Here is an 18233-nt window from a genome sequence, read left to right on the forward strand (position 1 = left end):
TTTTCTCTACGTGGGCTTCAGTGAAAGTTTCTCCCCTGCTTCCACCATCTCAAAACATTTTCCTCGTGGGAAGACAGACGATCAACTTCCCAGCACTGGAAAGCTCTGAGGCTTCTACCATCCAAGCTCTGAGGACCGTAGGCGACTGTGACAGATCAACACCATCTTCATGCAGTGTTTAAGTCAGGCAGGAACAAGACGGAACGTGCCAAGCCTCAGCCACACTTTGAAAAGGTGAGGCAGCCCAGTTCCCAAGCAGCAGTGCAGGTTTAAGAAATTCTCTGGGCTGGGGGTGTAGCTCAGTGATAGGGTACATGCCCAACATGCAGGAAGCCCTGGGTTCCATCCCCAGCACTGCAAAAAAAAAAAAAAAAAAAGGAAACAAAGTTCCAAAGCAAAATGTTAAGGCAGAACCAGAGGGAGAAGAGGAAATAGGGAAAAGCAGCTTTTTTGATTTCTGAAAAAATTTTAACTAGTAGCACTGGGTTTGCTACCTTTTATGGCATTTCCAAATTAGAATGGCACAGACACATTATTTCAGAGTCCAGTGAGGTAAGATGCATTGATTAGATCTTACCTAGAAATAGTCATTACAATCAAAGAAAAAAAGAAAAATGCTTCCTGGCTTTGTGCAGAAAATGAAGAGGTGTTTCCGAATAAAGAAAAGCAATTTAATTATCATTAAACAAGATTTAACCGCTATGAGCAATCATCCTCTCACTGAGAAGCATAATTGAACTTAAGAAACCCTGTGACCTGTGGCCCTCTCTGGCTCCCACTCAGCAAGAAATGGCCAGGAACTGCTCACTTCCAGGTGGGCTGCCCAGATGATCGGGAATGCATGACACAGCAGGGTAGGGACCCCGAGAGGAAGGCAACCCCCCGAATCACACCACTTCTGTACCTGGCTTCGGCCTGCTGCACTTCGGGGCCCCCGACAGCAGAAACACATGAATCCTCCTTCCTCCTGTGGCCTTTCCCCCAGAGGACAGACTGTTGGTTCCATGTCCACATCCAGCAGTGACCATCAGCCAGACCTTTAACTTCCCAGAGCAGTCAAGCGCCTGGCCCACGAGTGACAGGACCTGCCCCCTTCACACTTGGCTCGCCTTCAGTCTCACCCATTCTTCCAGCAAGCTGGCCTGACACACTCCTGACAGACAGACAGGCTCAGGATTGGGAGTGTGATTCACAGGTGGAAAATACCGGTTTTTCATTGCTACGCAAATGCAGGCTGGGTGGGGTTTAGGTAAATCCGGATGTGGACACCAAAAAAAAAAAAAAAAATCCAAAAAACAAAAATGAGGGCAAGAATGTGTCTCTTTTTCGTACATCTCACTTGACCAAATAGGCTCCGCCCACATGCCAATCAGTGAAGAAAATTAAAGTGAACAGAGTGGGAAGGGGCCACGTACAGCTCGCTAGTATACACTGGGAGAGTTAATATTCACACGCAATGTGAGATTAGAGACAGAATCTTTATGTAATTAATACAAAAAATACATTGATCAGGGCTGGGGATGTAGCTCAGTTGGAAGAGCGCTTGCCACACAAGCACAAGGCCCTGGGTTCAATCCCCAGCACTGCAAAGAAATAAAATAAAATAAAATAATATTTAAAAAAAGACATTGATCATGGTTACCGTCAAGTGGCCAAATAGCCAACTGTCGCAATGCCAGTGTTAAATCGCTTGAGCCTGAAAAGCCACGTAGGCATGGTGAATCTGCATTACTTGTGGCCACATCTGCCTCTAAAATATGCCATTCTGGAACTTCTAGAACAGGATAATAAACGGGAGGAGGATATAATACCCAAATGCTGGAGAACCACCCGGTGGACAGCCCCCTGCCACATTCCTGACGGCGAGGCTGCTGTCTCAGGGCAGCTTCTGAAGCGCGAGTCACGCTGTGCAAAGGTCAGAAACCTGGATTCAGGTGTTACTGGTGCTGGTGGGAACTCAGTGTCTACCACCTGGGGCTGTGAGCGCAGGTTGATGGTAGAGCACAGAGCACAGGCCTGGGGATCAGCGGACCGCACCAAAAACAAACAAAACAAATGCAAACTCGGTGCCTGTACTGCTCCTCTGTTCTGCCGGCCTTCACTGGGTGTATTCTGAGTGCCCAGCCTGAGCCAGGGAGGACAGGGGAGAAACAAGAGGGGGCTCCTTGAAGTATACAGTGTTAATTTTTTCCCATTGACAGCAGATAAAAAGGCAAAGGTTCGATGTACTGCCATCATGTCACTGGAAAAACTCAAACTCAAGGATTTGTAACACATGTATCCTATTTCACATCACTGCATTCAATGTATGGCTTTTTTGTTTGTGTGTGGTCAAGAGGAAATATTTTGGTAACCTGACTGAATACTCTGAATGGATTTAGAACTGGGGGAGAGGGGAGAACAAAAATATCTATATTTGGCCTTTGGGTAAATGACAAGAATGATGGATCGTGCTCCTGGACACCTGTGGCACAAATCGTGCTTCCTCAAGATTCTGTAAACTGCCCACAGTGTGTTTTGGGGAGGCCTGGAATTAGTTCTTTAGGGCTCCTTTAAGGACAGTCACAGAGACAAAAAAGGGAACAGGCTTAGTTAGACGTGTCCCCCAACCCACTCAAAGGAACTTCTGTGTACTGTCTGAACAAAAGCTAAAAATATTCAATCACTCTCCTACTTAAAATCTTTGCCCTACACTAAGAATGCAAAAGTCCTAACTGTGGCTTAATAATTCCAGCTGCCTCTTTCATGTCATCTGAGTCATTCGACAGACAAGTCTCTTCCTGCCTTGGGGTCCACTCTCTTGCTACTCTTCTTCCTGAAAAACATGCCCATTATTTGCCTAGCCTGTTTTCTTGACTGTTTTCTAACCTGGCTTCTTTCTCACGTAATCCTCTTTTATTTCCTAATAGCAAGACCCCCAGTGCTGTCTTGAAACCATGGCTAGTACTGAATCTTATATAAACTATGCTTTACACACACACACATACACACACACACACACACTCACACACACTTCTCTTTGACATATTCAATGCCAGCCAGCATCACTCTTGTGTTTTCGAGCCATTATTCAGTAAAATAAGGATTATTTGAACACAAGTGCTATGACATTATGGCAATTAATCTGATAACCAACATAGCTACTAAGTGACTAATGGGAGGGTAGCATACACAGTTTGGGTACAATGGACAAAGGGACAATTCACATCCTGATAGGTACAAGATTTCATCATGCTACTCAGAATATGATACAATTTCAAAGTTCTGGATTGTTTATTTCTAGGACTTTAATGTTTTCAGACTGAGGTTGACAGAAGGTAAATGAAACCATAGAAAGTGAAGCCATGGATGGAGGCAGAGGGTACTACGCTTTCTTCTCTGCCTTCTCCCATTAGATTCTAAGCTCTGTGAAGGCAGTGAATGGCCCTGTCATCTCACGTAGTAAATTCCCTGTGCCCTGTGAAGGAACTATTTGAACTAAAGATTCAGTGCTAAATGAATAAATGATAGTTATTTTTTTCTAAATCAAACATCACGTTGCTGTACCATTTTTATGCTATTCAAAATTATCTTAATTCTCACTTAAGCTTCAAATAGCACAATTTCACATACGTAAACATCAAAACCACATTCCGGAGTCTTTTCATGGGTCAGTGGAAGTCGAACCCACTGTTTCTCAACCTGTTTGCCTTTAAGTAATGGAGTAATCTTGTACTAGTCAACTCCACTAACTTTGGATTCTTCTCCATGAAATTAAGACGAATCCCACTGCACTCAAAGGGACTTTCCACTTTGAACAATCTAAGAATACTTAAGACACTGATTGGGCAGAAACGGATCCTTACTCACAAAATGTTTTGGGGGATGTCTGCATTATACTTGCCGCCATATACTGAGCACCTACCACATGCCAGGCACTGTGTTAAGTACTTCTCACACACTACCTCTGATCTGCAAACCACCTTGCTGGGTAGGGACTCTCAGTCCTTTTTCACAGATGCAGAAGTGGAAGCTTACTTAGATCAGGTTTTGCTCAAAACCACACAAATAGTAAGTAGTAGAACCAGTTCTTAAAGCTAAGTCTGGTCAACAACAAAGGTAAGATCCCTCTCACCTCTGCACTGTTTCTTGGACAAAGTCTATAAAAACATTAGGTTAGGGTCATTGTCTACAGTAGAAGTCAAGCAGATAAGAACAGCAGGTGTGTGGGACAGAAAGTGGGGGAGTAAGGTACTCCCCAGAATTTACATCCCAGTCTTAAAGGGGCAGCTGCTACTTAGTGCTACCAAAGATTCTGACAGTTTTTCTTGATCATACGGTTTTTTTTTCTTCTTTTGGTCAGGATGTAAGAAATTTGATTTTAGGTGAAAATGCCTAATTCTAAGCCATTCAAAGCTTTAGTGGTTTTGTCTGTTTTGACTCTTTTGTTTGTTTTTTTGCAGTGCTGAGGATCAAATTCAGGGCCCCAAGTATACAAAGTGCATACTATTATCACTGAGCTATACAATAACTACGTTTTAGTGTTTTATTGAAATTTGCAGAAGTCATTGTGCTGCTTTTTCTAAAGACCCTTGGCCCCAAGACAGGTGCCTCCAATCTCTTCTTAGGGCTAAACCTCTAGAAGTTGCCCCATTTGACTCTAATTACAGGAAGCACTTCTGCAATCCAAGTGGAAATACTGGCAACATGAGAGCGTGTGTTTGGGGGTCACTGTGCAAAATGTGTGAATGGAGCCATGCTGTGAAGTTCTATGAACCATGTGTTCTTTCTCTGAGGTGAAATCTAAGGGCCTGTTCACAGAGTACAGAGGACAGATCTCTGAAGGAAAAGATTTGATCTGTGTATGAGGCTTTCTTCCTGAAATGCCAGGAAGAAGGTTGCTGAATAAATGCTTTCCACATTCCTGACAAGTAATCTTCAGGCTTGACTTCAAGGCTAAGCAAAGCTCTCCTTCCCTCCCCTTTTGGAGAGTACTGCTAATCAGTAGCAAAAGGATGGCTTCGACTCCACCAGGTTGCTCAACTCCACCCTCTGGTGTATATTGAAAAGGGGAAGAAAAAAAAAAAAAAAAAAAAAGTAAAGGTAGGAGGTGCCAAAGAGAACTTCAGGCTACAAAGGCATGAGGTAAATCATTCCCAGCATGATTATAGTGTTTGGAAATCCAACCTCATAAAAAGAGCCACAGTTGTCATAGCACACCCCTCAGGGATCCCAGAAAAAATGCCCTAGGCTGAGTCAGAATTGCTGAGTTCAAATCCCCATTCCTTTGCTTAAAGAATCAAGTCTCTAGATTGTCCTGAGCCTTGGTTGCTTTATTTATGTCTCTCTTCATACATATAAATAAGAACTAAAAAAAAAAAGAATTATACTTTAAATAATTTGTGTGAAAGTTTCTGACATATAGTAAGTGATATAATATGTATGGGGATTCGACTACCTGAATTTATTTGCAAAGATTTGAATGCATACAGGGAAAATTTTTATTGTATTGCATTAGAATGTAAAAAGGCATATGAGATTTGGATGTATATGTCTTACCAAGCCAATGGTATTTAAATATATGGAGGAAGAAAATATTGTAGATAACCTATGATATAGCAAATCTGGCCCATTTTTCTAAATATATAGAAAAAGTTCAATTAGGCCTCCAACCTGGGGCTACAGTAATTATATTCTCTTTAATGGAATTATTTAAAATACAGCTTTCCCTTGACTTGCACATCACAGCCATAGTTTTATCCTTTTTCCTCTAAGCAGAGTTGTTTCTCATTAATTTTTAGGTTAGCCAACTCATGCCAGGCATGTTTATTCACGAAATACTACATTAAGAGGCATTTATTTTATATTTGTTTCCCTTTTGCAAATATTTGCTGTAAGCTGCAGAACTATTTTATGAAGTAAAAATAATAATAATAATAATATATCAAGAGAAAGCATAAAGTTTCAGAAGTAGCTTTTGAGAAGGAAGAAGGAAGAAGAATCTAATTACAGTGAAGACAGTCACTGATTTGTGCTAACAAATCAAACCCCTACACTTGTGGTTTGACTGCTTTCTGCACATCTGAATTAAAGAGGAGTTGGGAGTTGAAAACCATGTCTAAGACTTTGCTGGGTGATTTGGGAGTATAACACGTGTTGTTTCTTTCCTTTCATAAGGGATACTCTGACAGTGTGCCTTCTATTCTTGACTTGCTCTGCGGTAAAGAAAAAAGAGCTTATAGTCTTTGCAGATCTAAATATTCCATAGATGAAAACAGGTCTGTTAGTTTCACTTAGGAAACGAAACCATCATTATACAGGTAAAGACTTCATATGGAAACCTAAATAGCCTTTATCTATAGTTGATTCTCAGTACCTTGGTAAGGGTTGGAATTTAGTTATAAAGTGATTTTTTTTTTTTTGGTACATGGGGTTGAAAACATGTCCTGCCCTACAAAGATGAGTTTATTGTGTTTGTTGAAAAGTTCCGGCAACTTAAAAACATTTAAATCAAACACACCTGATACTTGGCATACCAAACAGGATCTGTTTAGAAAGGAGGGGTTCTAGTTGGAATAAACTCATTCAGGGAAGATTCTACTGAGGAACAAGATGACTAATGACATCAGAGGCGGCTGCTTCTATAAAGAAGGACAGAGGAGAGAGTTGCTTCCCTCTTCAAGGGACAACTCCATCAAAGCATAAACATGACGTATGATATGAAGTCACTTTTCTCAGCCTACCTGGAAACTGCTGGCTTCCCTCAAAAGAACACATGCTACACTCCAGTGCAACGGGTTCTGTTTTGTTTTTAGTTTGTTTTTATTAGTGCATTATAGTTTTACATAATTGGTTTCATTTTAAACTAGTTTTTAAATGTCAAAGTATTACATGTCAATGATAAAAATGTAAATAGTAGAGAAGTACAGAAATTAATAAAACTTCCTTCTCATGGCCTGCTAGTTCCTCTCTCTGATTTATTGGACATTATTCTAGAAAAGTTTAATGTCTAGATAAGTGCACAGAAAATGTCTGTGTTTTCTCATACAAATAGGGTCCACCCCTTTTAAAATAAATAGGATCCCACTATCTACACTGCTCTGTAGCTTGTACTGCTTACTTAGGACACTTGGTTATGTGTCCATACGTGTATAGAGGATCTCCTTCATGTATTGCCATGACTGCAGGGAACTGTATTACGTGAACGTGCCGGAACATCCTCTGCGCGATTCCTATAGACAGAATAAATTGGTGAGTCTTTTTTAGAGAAAACTGGAGAATACCTTTCAACTCTAGTAATCCAATTTGACGTGTAGAAATTTGTCCTTCTGATGTGCTGATATGTGTACAGATCCAAGGAGGGTCAGTGCAGTGCTGTTCAAAACAGGGAAGGAAAAAAAAAAAAAAAGGCAATCTAAAGAGCAATTAAAAAGGGGTCAAATTAATATATGAGGTAGCCACAGTTATAATTGCTCTGGAAGAGAGAATAGTTTTAAATCAGAGTTTGTACTGGTCTCGCAGTCATGAACACATACACCCCCCCGCCACACACACACACACCACAAGGAAGAAACTGAAAATTGTCCTTTATGAGACAATTGGTTGGAATTGCCGTCCTCTGGAGTCTTAAAACTTAACATGAGAAGGGAACCAAATAAAAACACAGTTAAAGAAGAAAGGAGTTCATGCAACCTTTTTCAGTGCAAAATTACAAAACAAACCTGTCCTTCTGGAATGACAGGCCAAATAACGGCTATAGCATGTTTGTCTTACTAATGACTACTATGTAAATGAGAGCTGACATCCTCCTTGATGGTCTGAGGGACATCCACCAACTTTATTAACATCAAAGAGAGAAAACAACCAAAGGTCCACCTGGTTCTCTGTTCTCTCAGCTGTTCCAAACATAGGAGGCAGCAGCCTGCTTTGCTTCTGAGGGGCAAACAGTATGGCCAATGAATGTCCTCTCTGAAAAGTCTACAGCACCCTTGGGGCAGTCCAGCAGAACCTCTCTCTGATTGGGCCTTGGCTTCTTCATCTTACCTGATCACTACTAAGCAGAGGCAAAGAGCCCAGGGAAGCCAGAGGACTCCCACCATTTAATTTTATGGTCGACTTGATCATCTGCATTACTAACCCTAATAAAACTGAGAGTAGGAAATACCATTCTAACTGCTGTTGCTTAATCATGAGCAAACAGAAAAGAATGGAAGGTAAGGGAATCACACAAAAGAGACAGGTTGCAAAATTAAACCACAATGCAGAATCCTGGGGCTATCAAAGCCAAAAGATGCTAAGATCTACCTGTGCTCTGACTGACAGAACTCCTGTGTCCCATTAAATTAGCTACTTTCTGTAAGCTCTAGTGAAGGTTTTCTCCACATGCATAATATTCCACATTTGCTTTTGTACTTCATACAGCTGGGCATGTGAACATTGTTTCTGCTGCCTAGTTAGTCTGATTTCTGGAAACAAAAGCAGTCACATTTCCTGTCTTTCGGATAACGCTCATCCTGGTCCACCTAAGGCCATCCTGATTCCATTCTTCCCAAGATATCCCACAGGTCTCAAGACCTCCAGCTGCCCTAACATCACACAACTGTCGTAATGAACCAACGTGGGGCTTATCTCTTTGGTTATGAAACCAGGAGGGAGAGCAGATTTAGTAGTGACAGAATCCTGCCTTCAGGGCTGCGGGTGTCGCTCTGCCTAGTGCATTTGCCTGAACTGTGTGAGGCCCTGGTCACACACACAGAAGTAAAACTGGGGTGTCCCTCATGGAGTTCAATTGATGGATAACCATGAAAACTGCCCTCAAGAAGCAGCTTCCCTCCCACTCAGGAGAACTTTCTGCTCTCTGATTCCTCAACAGCCAGTCAGAGAAAAATTTCTAGTTCCATTTCTGGCACTGGGAGACTCCAGTCCCTTTCTTTTTGAAGAAGTAACTTATAAATAACTTACATGGGATTTTCAAAACAGTTTTCTACGAGAGAATAATATAATACTTAAAGATCACAAACTCCTCTATTAGGAAACTTTTCAAATTCAGATGCTGGATTTATTTGGAATAAGAACAAACCTACAGGGTTACTTCTTCAACGGAAAACGTGTGTTGTGAGTGAGGAATGGACCGGGGATTGCAGTCCCCACAGCCCGATTCTTCAACCACTGAGCACAGATCCTCTGACTACGCAAGTCTTCCCGAAGCACTGCCAGGTGCAAAGTGCCCTCCTGGAAGTCATCTCTACTTACTAATCAAAGATATCTCTGATCACCACCACAAGTATGTGCAATACGAAGTTTCAGTGGAGTTTTAAAACATGGTCTGCAGGATTGAAAAAAAAAATGAATAAGAATGCTCATTAGTGATTCCAAGCCTATTTGGAATTTTGGTGCCCCATTGGTGTTAGATTTCCTGGCTCTCCTTCCACCTCAAAATTGCTGCTTTGCAGTTCTGAAACTTTGAATGAAATATATATTTGCTTTCAGACTTCTAGATCTGCCCTTGAGATAAGATAACCAGAGCTTTTCACCCGTATCCCTACAGTGTGCTGAAGTCAGCCTCACGGCCGAATTCATCTGACCGCTGAGGTTATCTGTCAATCAGTGGGCCCAGCCTCAGCGGTTCAGATGTCAAAAGATGTTCGCTATAATTCCACTTGATGGGCCCACCCATGACTCCTGCTGAAAGACCCTCCTTTCAGCGGTATGGAACCTGAATTATTCTAAATAGCATGACATGGAAAAACTGGAAAAATTGGAAAAGTTGCTAGAAAAACTCTGGAACTAATAGAGTATTTTCCCTGGCTAGAAACACAACTGCTAAAAATAACACAATGAAAAACATATTTGTCTCTGCTACACAATGGATGCAGAATATAATTATGGGTTGTGTATCCGTCTGGGATGAAGACAAGGGAAGAGGTGCCAACACCCAGAACACAAAGGGAGTAAAGGGACCTTGTGTCCAACTCCTGGCTGGCTTCTGTACCCTGTGGAACTCCCAGCCACCACCACCCCTCCCCCCACTCGACTCAGGTTCCTGCTCAGCAAATACCTGTAACATCAAACCTGACTCTGCTCTTGGGGCTGAGAGAAATTTGAGGCAGATAAAGTTTTAAAATTCAAATCCATGCAGTGGACTAGAGCTTCTTCAATAGGAACCAGCAAAAAGTAAATTAATACTACGTCTATAGCATCTCCAGGAAAAAGACATGAGCATAATTAACTTGGTTAAAAAAAAAAAAAAAAAAATCCTAGCTCCTTTGACACACTTAACATTTTGTATTTTAATTAATTTATAGAAATAATTGCTTGCTGCTGGGAATTATATTAGTCACATTAATTTTTTCTATGCTCCTTAAAATAAGAAAAAAAGGCAGAATGGTTTATTATGTTGTGTTTTTCTTTCTCTCAATGATATATGGTTTCTTCATCTGTAAAGTGGGAATAAAAGAATCTGAGAGTCTCACTGGGCTGTTGTAATGATAAGATAAAGGATTGGGGAGGGGGACACTATAAATAGTGCCTTATAAATAGTAAATAAAAACAATCCCTAACGCATGAAGCATGAATGCTTAGAATCGTGCTACAATGTTGCTATTGTTACCCCCACTTTATAGAGGTGAAAAGGGAGGCTTAGGGACGTGCATTTACTTTTCCCAAGTTTACACAGTTAATAAGTGGCAACGCCAGGCTGCAAAGTCCCCTTTATCATTCACTGTTCTGCAATAACTATGGCAACCACAATTTCATACAAATGGCAATTCCAGCGCTAATCCATGTTATTCAACTGTAAAATTTCAGGAGGTCTCATGTTTGGATATTACAGTTTCTAAAACACTTTAAAGCCTATCGGCTTGCTCCTAAGTAATTTTGTTTCAAAAGTCCAAATTCCCATTGCACATGTATCTTTAAATTCTGTGCTTTAACTTCCCGTACTGTAAGAGACAAATGAGTTCTCTTTATGTTTTTTTTTTAAGCTTGATGAACCTAACTGCTCACCTCAACTGCTGTCGCTCAACTAACTCCCTGATCTGCAGCCACCTGAGTGATCTTTATCACACTCAAATGGCTGCCAAGACTGTTTAGCCCACTTCAGTGTGCCCGATGCGAACAGAACCCACCCCCCCAACTCCCAGGTGCGGAGGTTTCTTATTTAAAGCACTCTTTACAAACAAACCACCTTTATCACCAATGCTCCTCTCTTCCCCCAAGAAGACTTTATCTCTTTTCCCAGAATTCAGAACTCCTGTTTCCCTCAAAGTCCAGAAATGAATATCTCAAACAGGAATTTTTTTCTAGTCTCAGGAAGTGCCTCTATGAGATAAGTATACAATATACATTAAAACAAACAACACAAACATGCAATGTTCCTAAGCCTGATTCTAAGACGATTTCTGTGATATTCCAGGGATTTTATTTCGGGGTATTTTACAAGGTGAACATACAGAAAATAGTCCCAATTTTGGAGTAAAAGAAAATGCATGCACAACATATGGGAATAATCAACAAATATGTATAGTATCTCAATTCTCAGATGGTTGCTCTAATCCTTATCTATGGCATTCTTACAACATTATTCAGAGGGCACAATCAGCATAATGCATAATGCATCTCTTGTTTTTCAGTCCTATTCAAAAATCTCCGTTCATTCAACAACAAAAAAAAAGCCCTTAAAACAGCCCCGAAGCTCAACATTCGGTGTGGGAAAGCTGTGCTTATTCAGTTCTTCCTGCCAAGCGAACAATGCACAGAAACAGACCACAAGGTTTCCAAATAATTTTTGGCAATAACTCGGAAGGAAAAAAAAAGACACATATTTACCTGCACCCAGAGCTCCACAGGTGAGGCGGCAGTTAAGGCAGAAAATCTAACTCGTCTTCTGGAAGTTTTCGTCTCTACTGCACTCCGGGGTCATCCTTCCGAGCTGTCAGGTAACCCCCCCTCCATGTCTCCGCTGTTTTCTTTTGCAGTTTTTCCCAGTAAAACTCTTGTCATTTGCATAAAACCTACTTGTAGCCTATAGGACTTTTTGAGTAGCTACTTGTTAAATTGGCTGTCTTGACATGCTCTTTCAAGCATGACATCATAAATCTCCATGGAAACTCTAACCCCACCTGCCTACATGCCAACGTTACCTGTCAGGCAAAGACTTAAACAATCGCCTGAAATTGTTCATTAATGAAACCTTTTTAGGGGCTTTGGATCTCTGCACAGTGTAATTTGTGCTGTTGGCAGAAACTTAGCCAAGAACGATGGCTTCATTTTCAAAGCCTGAGCTGTTTTGCAGAAAACAATGATCAAAATTATAGGCATTGGTTAATCTGCCCCTCCCTGTCTAACAATGCACTTAATCAGGGGAAGAAAAAAACTACAGAGGCACATGTGTACCTCTCCCTGCAGGATAAAGTTACTTTGAAAACTCAGGTTTTGAAAAATCTTCAATAGATACTTCTAAGGCTTTCCCACTCGGCTCTCCAGCAACCCCCTTCCTACTTTTTTTACCAGCAAAACTTGCAAAACAGGTTCCCTGCCTAGCCTGTGTATGTGTTGTGTGTGTGTGTGTGTGTGTGTGTGTGTGTGTGTGCACGCGCACACACACACACACACACACATGCCTGTGTACATTTTCCCTTGGCCTCTGCGGTTGCCAGTTGCCAAGGAAGAACTTTTTAACTCTTTCCTAACACACCCACATCTTTTGCAATGTCTAACCTGGTTTATGTAAGTTACTAGAATAACACTGAAATCTATGTTTGGCTTTTGAGGAATGGTAAGCAAGTTCTAAAAGATATTCAATCCTCTTTCATTCATTCATTCACCTTTCACTATCTCAAATTTTACAGAATCCTTACTGTTTGCACAAAGGTTTGGACAAACTTCTGCCAAATTTGTACAAAACTCTCTAGGTAACACTGAACCTGGCACTCACGTTTCACCTCTAAATTCACTAGAGACAACTCATATTCCTCAAGTCTAAGATTACTGACCCTGAGGACCCAAAAAGGTTTGGGTGGAGTTGGGTCCAAGCCCACAGGAATTTATCATAATCTTATCCAGTGGCTGTCACATGCCATAGCATAAAGTTCTTCAGTGGGACTGAACCAGGAGCTGAATGAAACAACACACAGAAGAACTAAGGAGCACTTTAAGGTAGCCTCAAGCAGAATCCAATTCGACACTGCAGAGAAGCAGCAATAGCCAAAAGAACTGCCTGCTCTGACTTGTCGAAGCTCCTGCTGCAAACTGCACCAGGCCCAGCAGCACATGTCCTCAAAGGTTAGCAAGCAAATATGAACCTCTCCACCTTTGCTGAGTTGCACTGCTATTTACAGAGAGAGCAATGCAACCATTTCAGAAACCCTGAATGGCTCTCTCCATAGGGGGAATTAAAGATGCTTTGGATCCCATCCTCTGATGATTCTGAGTTTTGCATTGCCCTAGCTCACAGTCAACAGATGGGACATTACCTTTGAAGGGAACCAAGAAGTAGACTGGTTTAATATAGCAGCCAGAGTTGGGATACTCCAGGGAGGCAAGACTATTGTCAGAGATTCAATTACTGCCTCTGTGAGTTGAAAATACATCCAGATGAAGCCCAAGCTTATGCTTTACTCAATGGGGCACAAACACAACGTGAAACAAACGGGAGAACCAGATCTAGGTTTTATGCGGTGAAATCTGCAGATGGTGTGGAGGTACAATTCAATTACGGTTATTCCTCAAAGTTCCATTAGAGACAAGAGCATGTGAAAGCTGATTCGACAATCAGAGTTGTTATAATAGGCCAAATCTTCCCTTTGGGTTATTTAGGAAATTACAATATCTCGGCTTTTGCTTACTGAAGTCAGCTTGGAAAAGAGATCCAAAAGAATCAGGATGTGAAAGGCACACGGATTCACAGAAATAATTTAGAGGTGAAAGCAGCTTGGTTAACTCATTCATGGGCAGGCAGGCAGAGGTAAACGATGACTGAAGAATTTGTAACCAAGGATGACATCATGACGATGATGTGAGAATCTTGGACTATTTAGTGTGGGGAATGTTTTGGGCAACAACAATCTCAACAATAAGGACAAAGCATGAGGGCTGGGCAGAAATGCCAAGACTTGATTAGAGGTGACCGGGCCAGTAATGATTTTCTTCCTGGCTCCAAATGAGGAAAACATCAAGCTGAGTCCCCCTTAATGGCATGATTTGCTTGAGACTCGGCACCACACCAACTAAGTCAGAGCTCAAGAAATGTATGTTATGAGCTATTATTTTGTTTCTATATTTAGCAACATCATAGGTATCTACAATTGCCTTGGGAAGCAAATTAGTTTCTTTCTCTTGAACTTATTTCAACAAATCTATTTTGTAACACAGGTAGAAAACAGCTCACTAAAAATGACCCTGAAAATACAAGCATACAAATAACTGGTGAAAGAGGTTAGGAGTCTGAATTTTTGTTTCTTAGGAAACACAAGTAGAAATTGTCATGTAGAAAAGGAATATTTCTTTGACTAGAAAAACCAAAACTTTTATCATTCAAAAAAACCAATCCTTGTTCCATTTAAGTTTCACAATAGTATTATGAAATATGGAGAAAGTGAGCCTCAAAGAGAGGTAACTGGAACAGGTTTACATGGCTACTAAGTGCTGGAGTCTCAATTTGAACCTAGATTGACCTGAGATTTGAACTCAGAACACCTGTGCTTAACCAGACACTGATACTCCTAGCTGAATAAAACTGCTCATAACTGAGGATACTAAAATCCTAAGTAAATTAATCCATGCCAGAAGTATTTATTTCTCAGACTTACCTGAAAGTACATATTGGGTTGCAAAGTGTAAACACAGACCTTCTATAGATCTGCCCAGATAGAGACAACAGATGGTACCAGGCTCTGGCAAGGCAGACAAGGATGCTGTATCTGCACAGCAGGAGCAGGGGAGGAGAGGCGTTTACTTAGCTTCAGGCTGTGTGCAGACATGCAAGGATTGCACCAAGCAGGGGTAAGGCACTGCAACTCAGAGAGCTCAGCCCTCATAACCCCAGGGCCAACAGATTCCTGGGAAGAAGATAAGGCTGATGCAACACCAGATACTCAAGAAATATTTGCAATCTAAAGTTCTGGCCTAAAGAAAAACTGACAAACACTCAAAAGAAAGAAAGAAAGAAAGAAAAGCATACATTTTATAAGTTGGAACATACTCTAGGTACCACCAAAAAATAAGGGTATTTGGACTTTTGACTGTATCAGTGGAAACCAACTGTGCTAATTCCTTAATGTGAAGACCTTGATCTTTCTGCTGTTTTTGATTTTGTTACTTGTTTTAGAAATTAGTCATTCATGTTTTGTCTATTGCTGCAGTTAATTTCATGTGTCACTTGGCTGGGCTATAGTGCCCAATTGTTTGGTCAAACACCAGACTTAGATATTGTTGGGAAGGTATTTTTAAGATGTGATTAACATTTAAGTCAGTAGACTTTGACGAAAGCAGATTGCCCACCCTAATTCAATCACTAGAAGACCCTAGGAGCAGACTGCTTCCCTGAAGAAAAAGGAATTGCATCGGTTCTGTTTCTCTGGAGAACCATGACAAACACAGCAGATAACTCCAGTACATATCTCTACAGTCTTGTTTTCTGGCATAGATCCCAAACCTAAGTCATTTTCACTTAGAGCACCTACTGTCATTTCAAATATAGCTGATCAAGACCTAAACTCAAACAACTGTTTAGCATATACCCAGCATGAACTGTATCTAATTAGAGAAAAATGGACAAATTTGCTATCAAATTAAGATGAAGGGCAATAATCAAATCCACTGGTGGTTATATTCAATGTTAATGGACTGAATTCTCCCATTAAAACTAACAAACTGGATTTTAAGAAGCAAAACAAAGTGACATGCAGTTCCCAACAAATGCAAACAAATATAAATCAAAAGTGATTATAAGGCTGGAGTTGTAGCTCAGTGATAGAGCACTTGCCTGGCATGTGCGAAGCACTGACTTCGAACTTCAGCACCACATATGAATAAATAAAGGTGTTTAAAAAAAGCGATTATATGTGTGTGTATATAGATATAAATGTCTTTATTTATTTATTTATTGTGCTGGATACTGAACACAGTGTCTTACCCATGCTAAGCATGTGCCCTACAGTGTACTGAGCTACATCCTCAAATGAAATGTGATGACATTTAAAAAAATTATCAAACTCTATTGTTAAAAGACAATTTATGAAGATATTGAATCATAACAAGTTTGTTTGCAACATACAAGAAAAATTTAGAGAATTTTTATGTATGCAAGAATAGGATAAGAATGAAATTATAGAAGATATTATTGTATTTCACTTAGAATTAGATAGACTTGAAAAATAATAACTGAGAAAAATGATAGAAACAACACACGAGGCATGTGTTGTGTGTATGTGTATGTACAGACATGTCTGTTTAATAAACATAGAACAGATACTCTTCTATGACTCTGAAACACCTAGAAACTTCCATTTTGTATTTGGCTATCCAAAAAAAAATTAACAAACCATTAAAAAAATTTTAAAGTAGAAATTTGATAAACATTCTCTGATCACATCCATAAGCTTAAAAACAATCTCAACTACTCAGAAATTAAATTCTCAGTCAACCCTTAAAATCAAAATAAAAATTAAAAAACTTTTCAACTTTCTTTAAAACAATGAAACAGAAAATATTTCCTCAAAAACCACAGGACACTGAACAAACTGGTGTCAGGAAACCTATATCCTTTAATGTGTCCATTATTAAAAGAGAAACACTAAAACTAAATTTAATACTCATTATACAAATAATAAGAGAAAAACCAAGATAACTATAAAAACTAGGAAAAGGAAATTGAGACATAAGTTAAAAATAACAAGATAGCAGACAATAATTTGGAAATAATTAATGTAGCCAGGCACGGTGGTGCATGCATGTAATCCCAGCTACTCAGGAGGCTGAGGCAGGAGGATTGAAGTTCAAGACCAGCCTCAGCAACTTAGGAGACCTTGCCTCAAAGGGAATTTTTTAAAAGGACTGAGGATATAGCTCAGAGGTAGAATGCTCCTAGATTGATTCCCCAATACTGCTATCCACGTGCAAAGAGTAAGATGATGATGAAGAAGAAGAAGAAGAGGAGGAGGAGGAGGACAAGGAAGAGAAGAAGAAGAAAAGGAAGCAGGTAAATCTGAGAGGAGAGAACACAAAAGTCTTTTGCTCCCTGAGAGCTTATATATGGGCACTAAATTCTTGGTATTAACCAGAAGGAAAACAGGTGTTTTGTGGAGAATTGGAGAAAGAGTCAGGGAGAAAGACCATGTTGACCTTTGAACAAGTTAATGATTTTCACACTTTCTATATTCAGCATGCTTTTGTGTAAGAGAAAGTTCTGGTTTACTTGAAATGTTTAAAAACAGAAAGGAAAAGAGGAAAGGAACAAAGAAATGGAGGAAGAAGGAAGATGAAGGGTGGACACAAGACATGGAATCCATTGCTCATCAGGACAGCACATGTAAGCCCTTCATTTCTCTCCTGCAACCACTACCGACTGACACACGCCATTCACCTTCTGAACTGCATCCCCCTCTCCATACTTTGCCAAAATCAGCTCTCAGTTCAAAGTTGAGGCAGATGATGCTTGCACAGCTGGCCTTCACACCTGTGGAGGGCTGGCGGCTCCCCTTGAAAACCACAGATTAGGGGACTGGAAAGAAGAAGAAAGCGGGCCTGATGGGACAGAAATGCTGGGACGAGAGTGTAAAGTGAGGCTGCTGCTAACTCGGGGCTGTGAGAACCCCGCCAAGGGGAGACATGAGATAAGTTTTATCCCATTTGTTTACAATGAATCAAAATAAATAAATTTTAGAAAAAAGAAAAAGAAAAATCCACAAGCTCCAGACTAGATCTTTTTCTCCAAATTCCACCCCATCAACTGACCCCAAGAATGGACACTCTGGTGTCATTTGCCACGCCTTTCTCTCATGAGTATTGCTAGTGGTACTTCATAGTTCTCTGGCTCTCCAGTGTTTCCACACAACATGGTCAGATGATACAGGTGACTTGCTAAAGGTCCTGGCCAAGGTAGAAGGCAGAGCGGGACCAGAACCCAGGCCTTGTGTGACCCCTGGAGAGATTTCACCCTTTCTGCTACACCTGCATCAGCCCTCTCACACCGCCTTCCTCCTCCTATCACACACGACATGGTTCCCATTTTTCTTCCAAATATGTGTGTTGGCATG

At 40.6% G+C, this 18233-nt stretch overlaps 1 protein-coding gene across 24 annotated transcripts in view; it reads right to left on the minus strand.

Annotated features, from left to right (window-relative positions):
• KIAA1217 overlaps positions 1-18233 on the minus strand; it is a 796647-nt gene that overhangs the window by 286215 nt on the left and 492199 nt on the right. The window contains exon 1 of one of the 24 annotated variants that reach the window (XM_079106262.1): positions 905-17068. The exons of the other annotated variants lie outside the window; for them this stretch is intronic. Within the exon in view, the coding sequence (XP_078962388.1) occupies positions 905-1006 (102 nt within the window). The 5' untranslated portion in view covers positions 1007-17068. Of the gene's footprint in view, positions 1-904; positions 17069-18233 lie in introns of those variants that run through there. 24 annotated transcript variants of the gene reach the window in all.

Source organism: Sciurus vulgaris (assembly GCF_902686455.1).
Source record: "Sciurus vulgaris genome assembly, chromosome: 12".
NCBI classification, from domain to species: domain Eukaryota; kingdom Metazoa; phylum Chordata; class Mammalia; order Rodentia; family Sciuridae; genus Sciurus; species Sciurus vulgaris.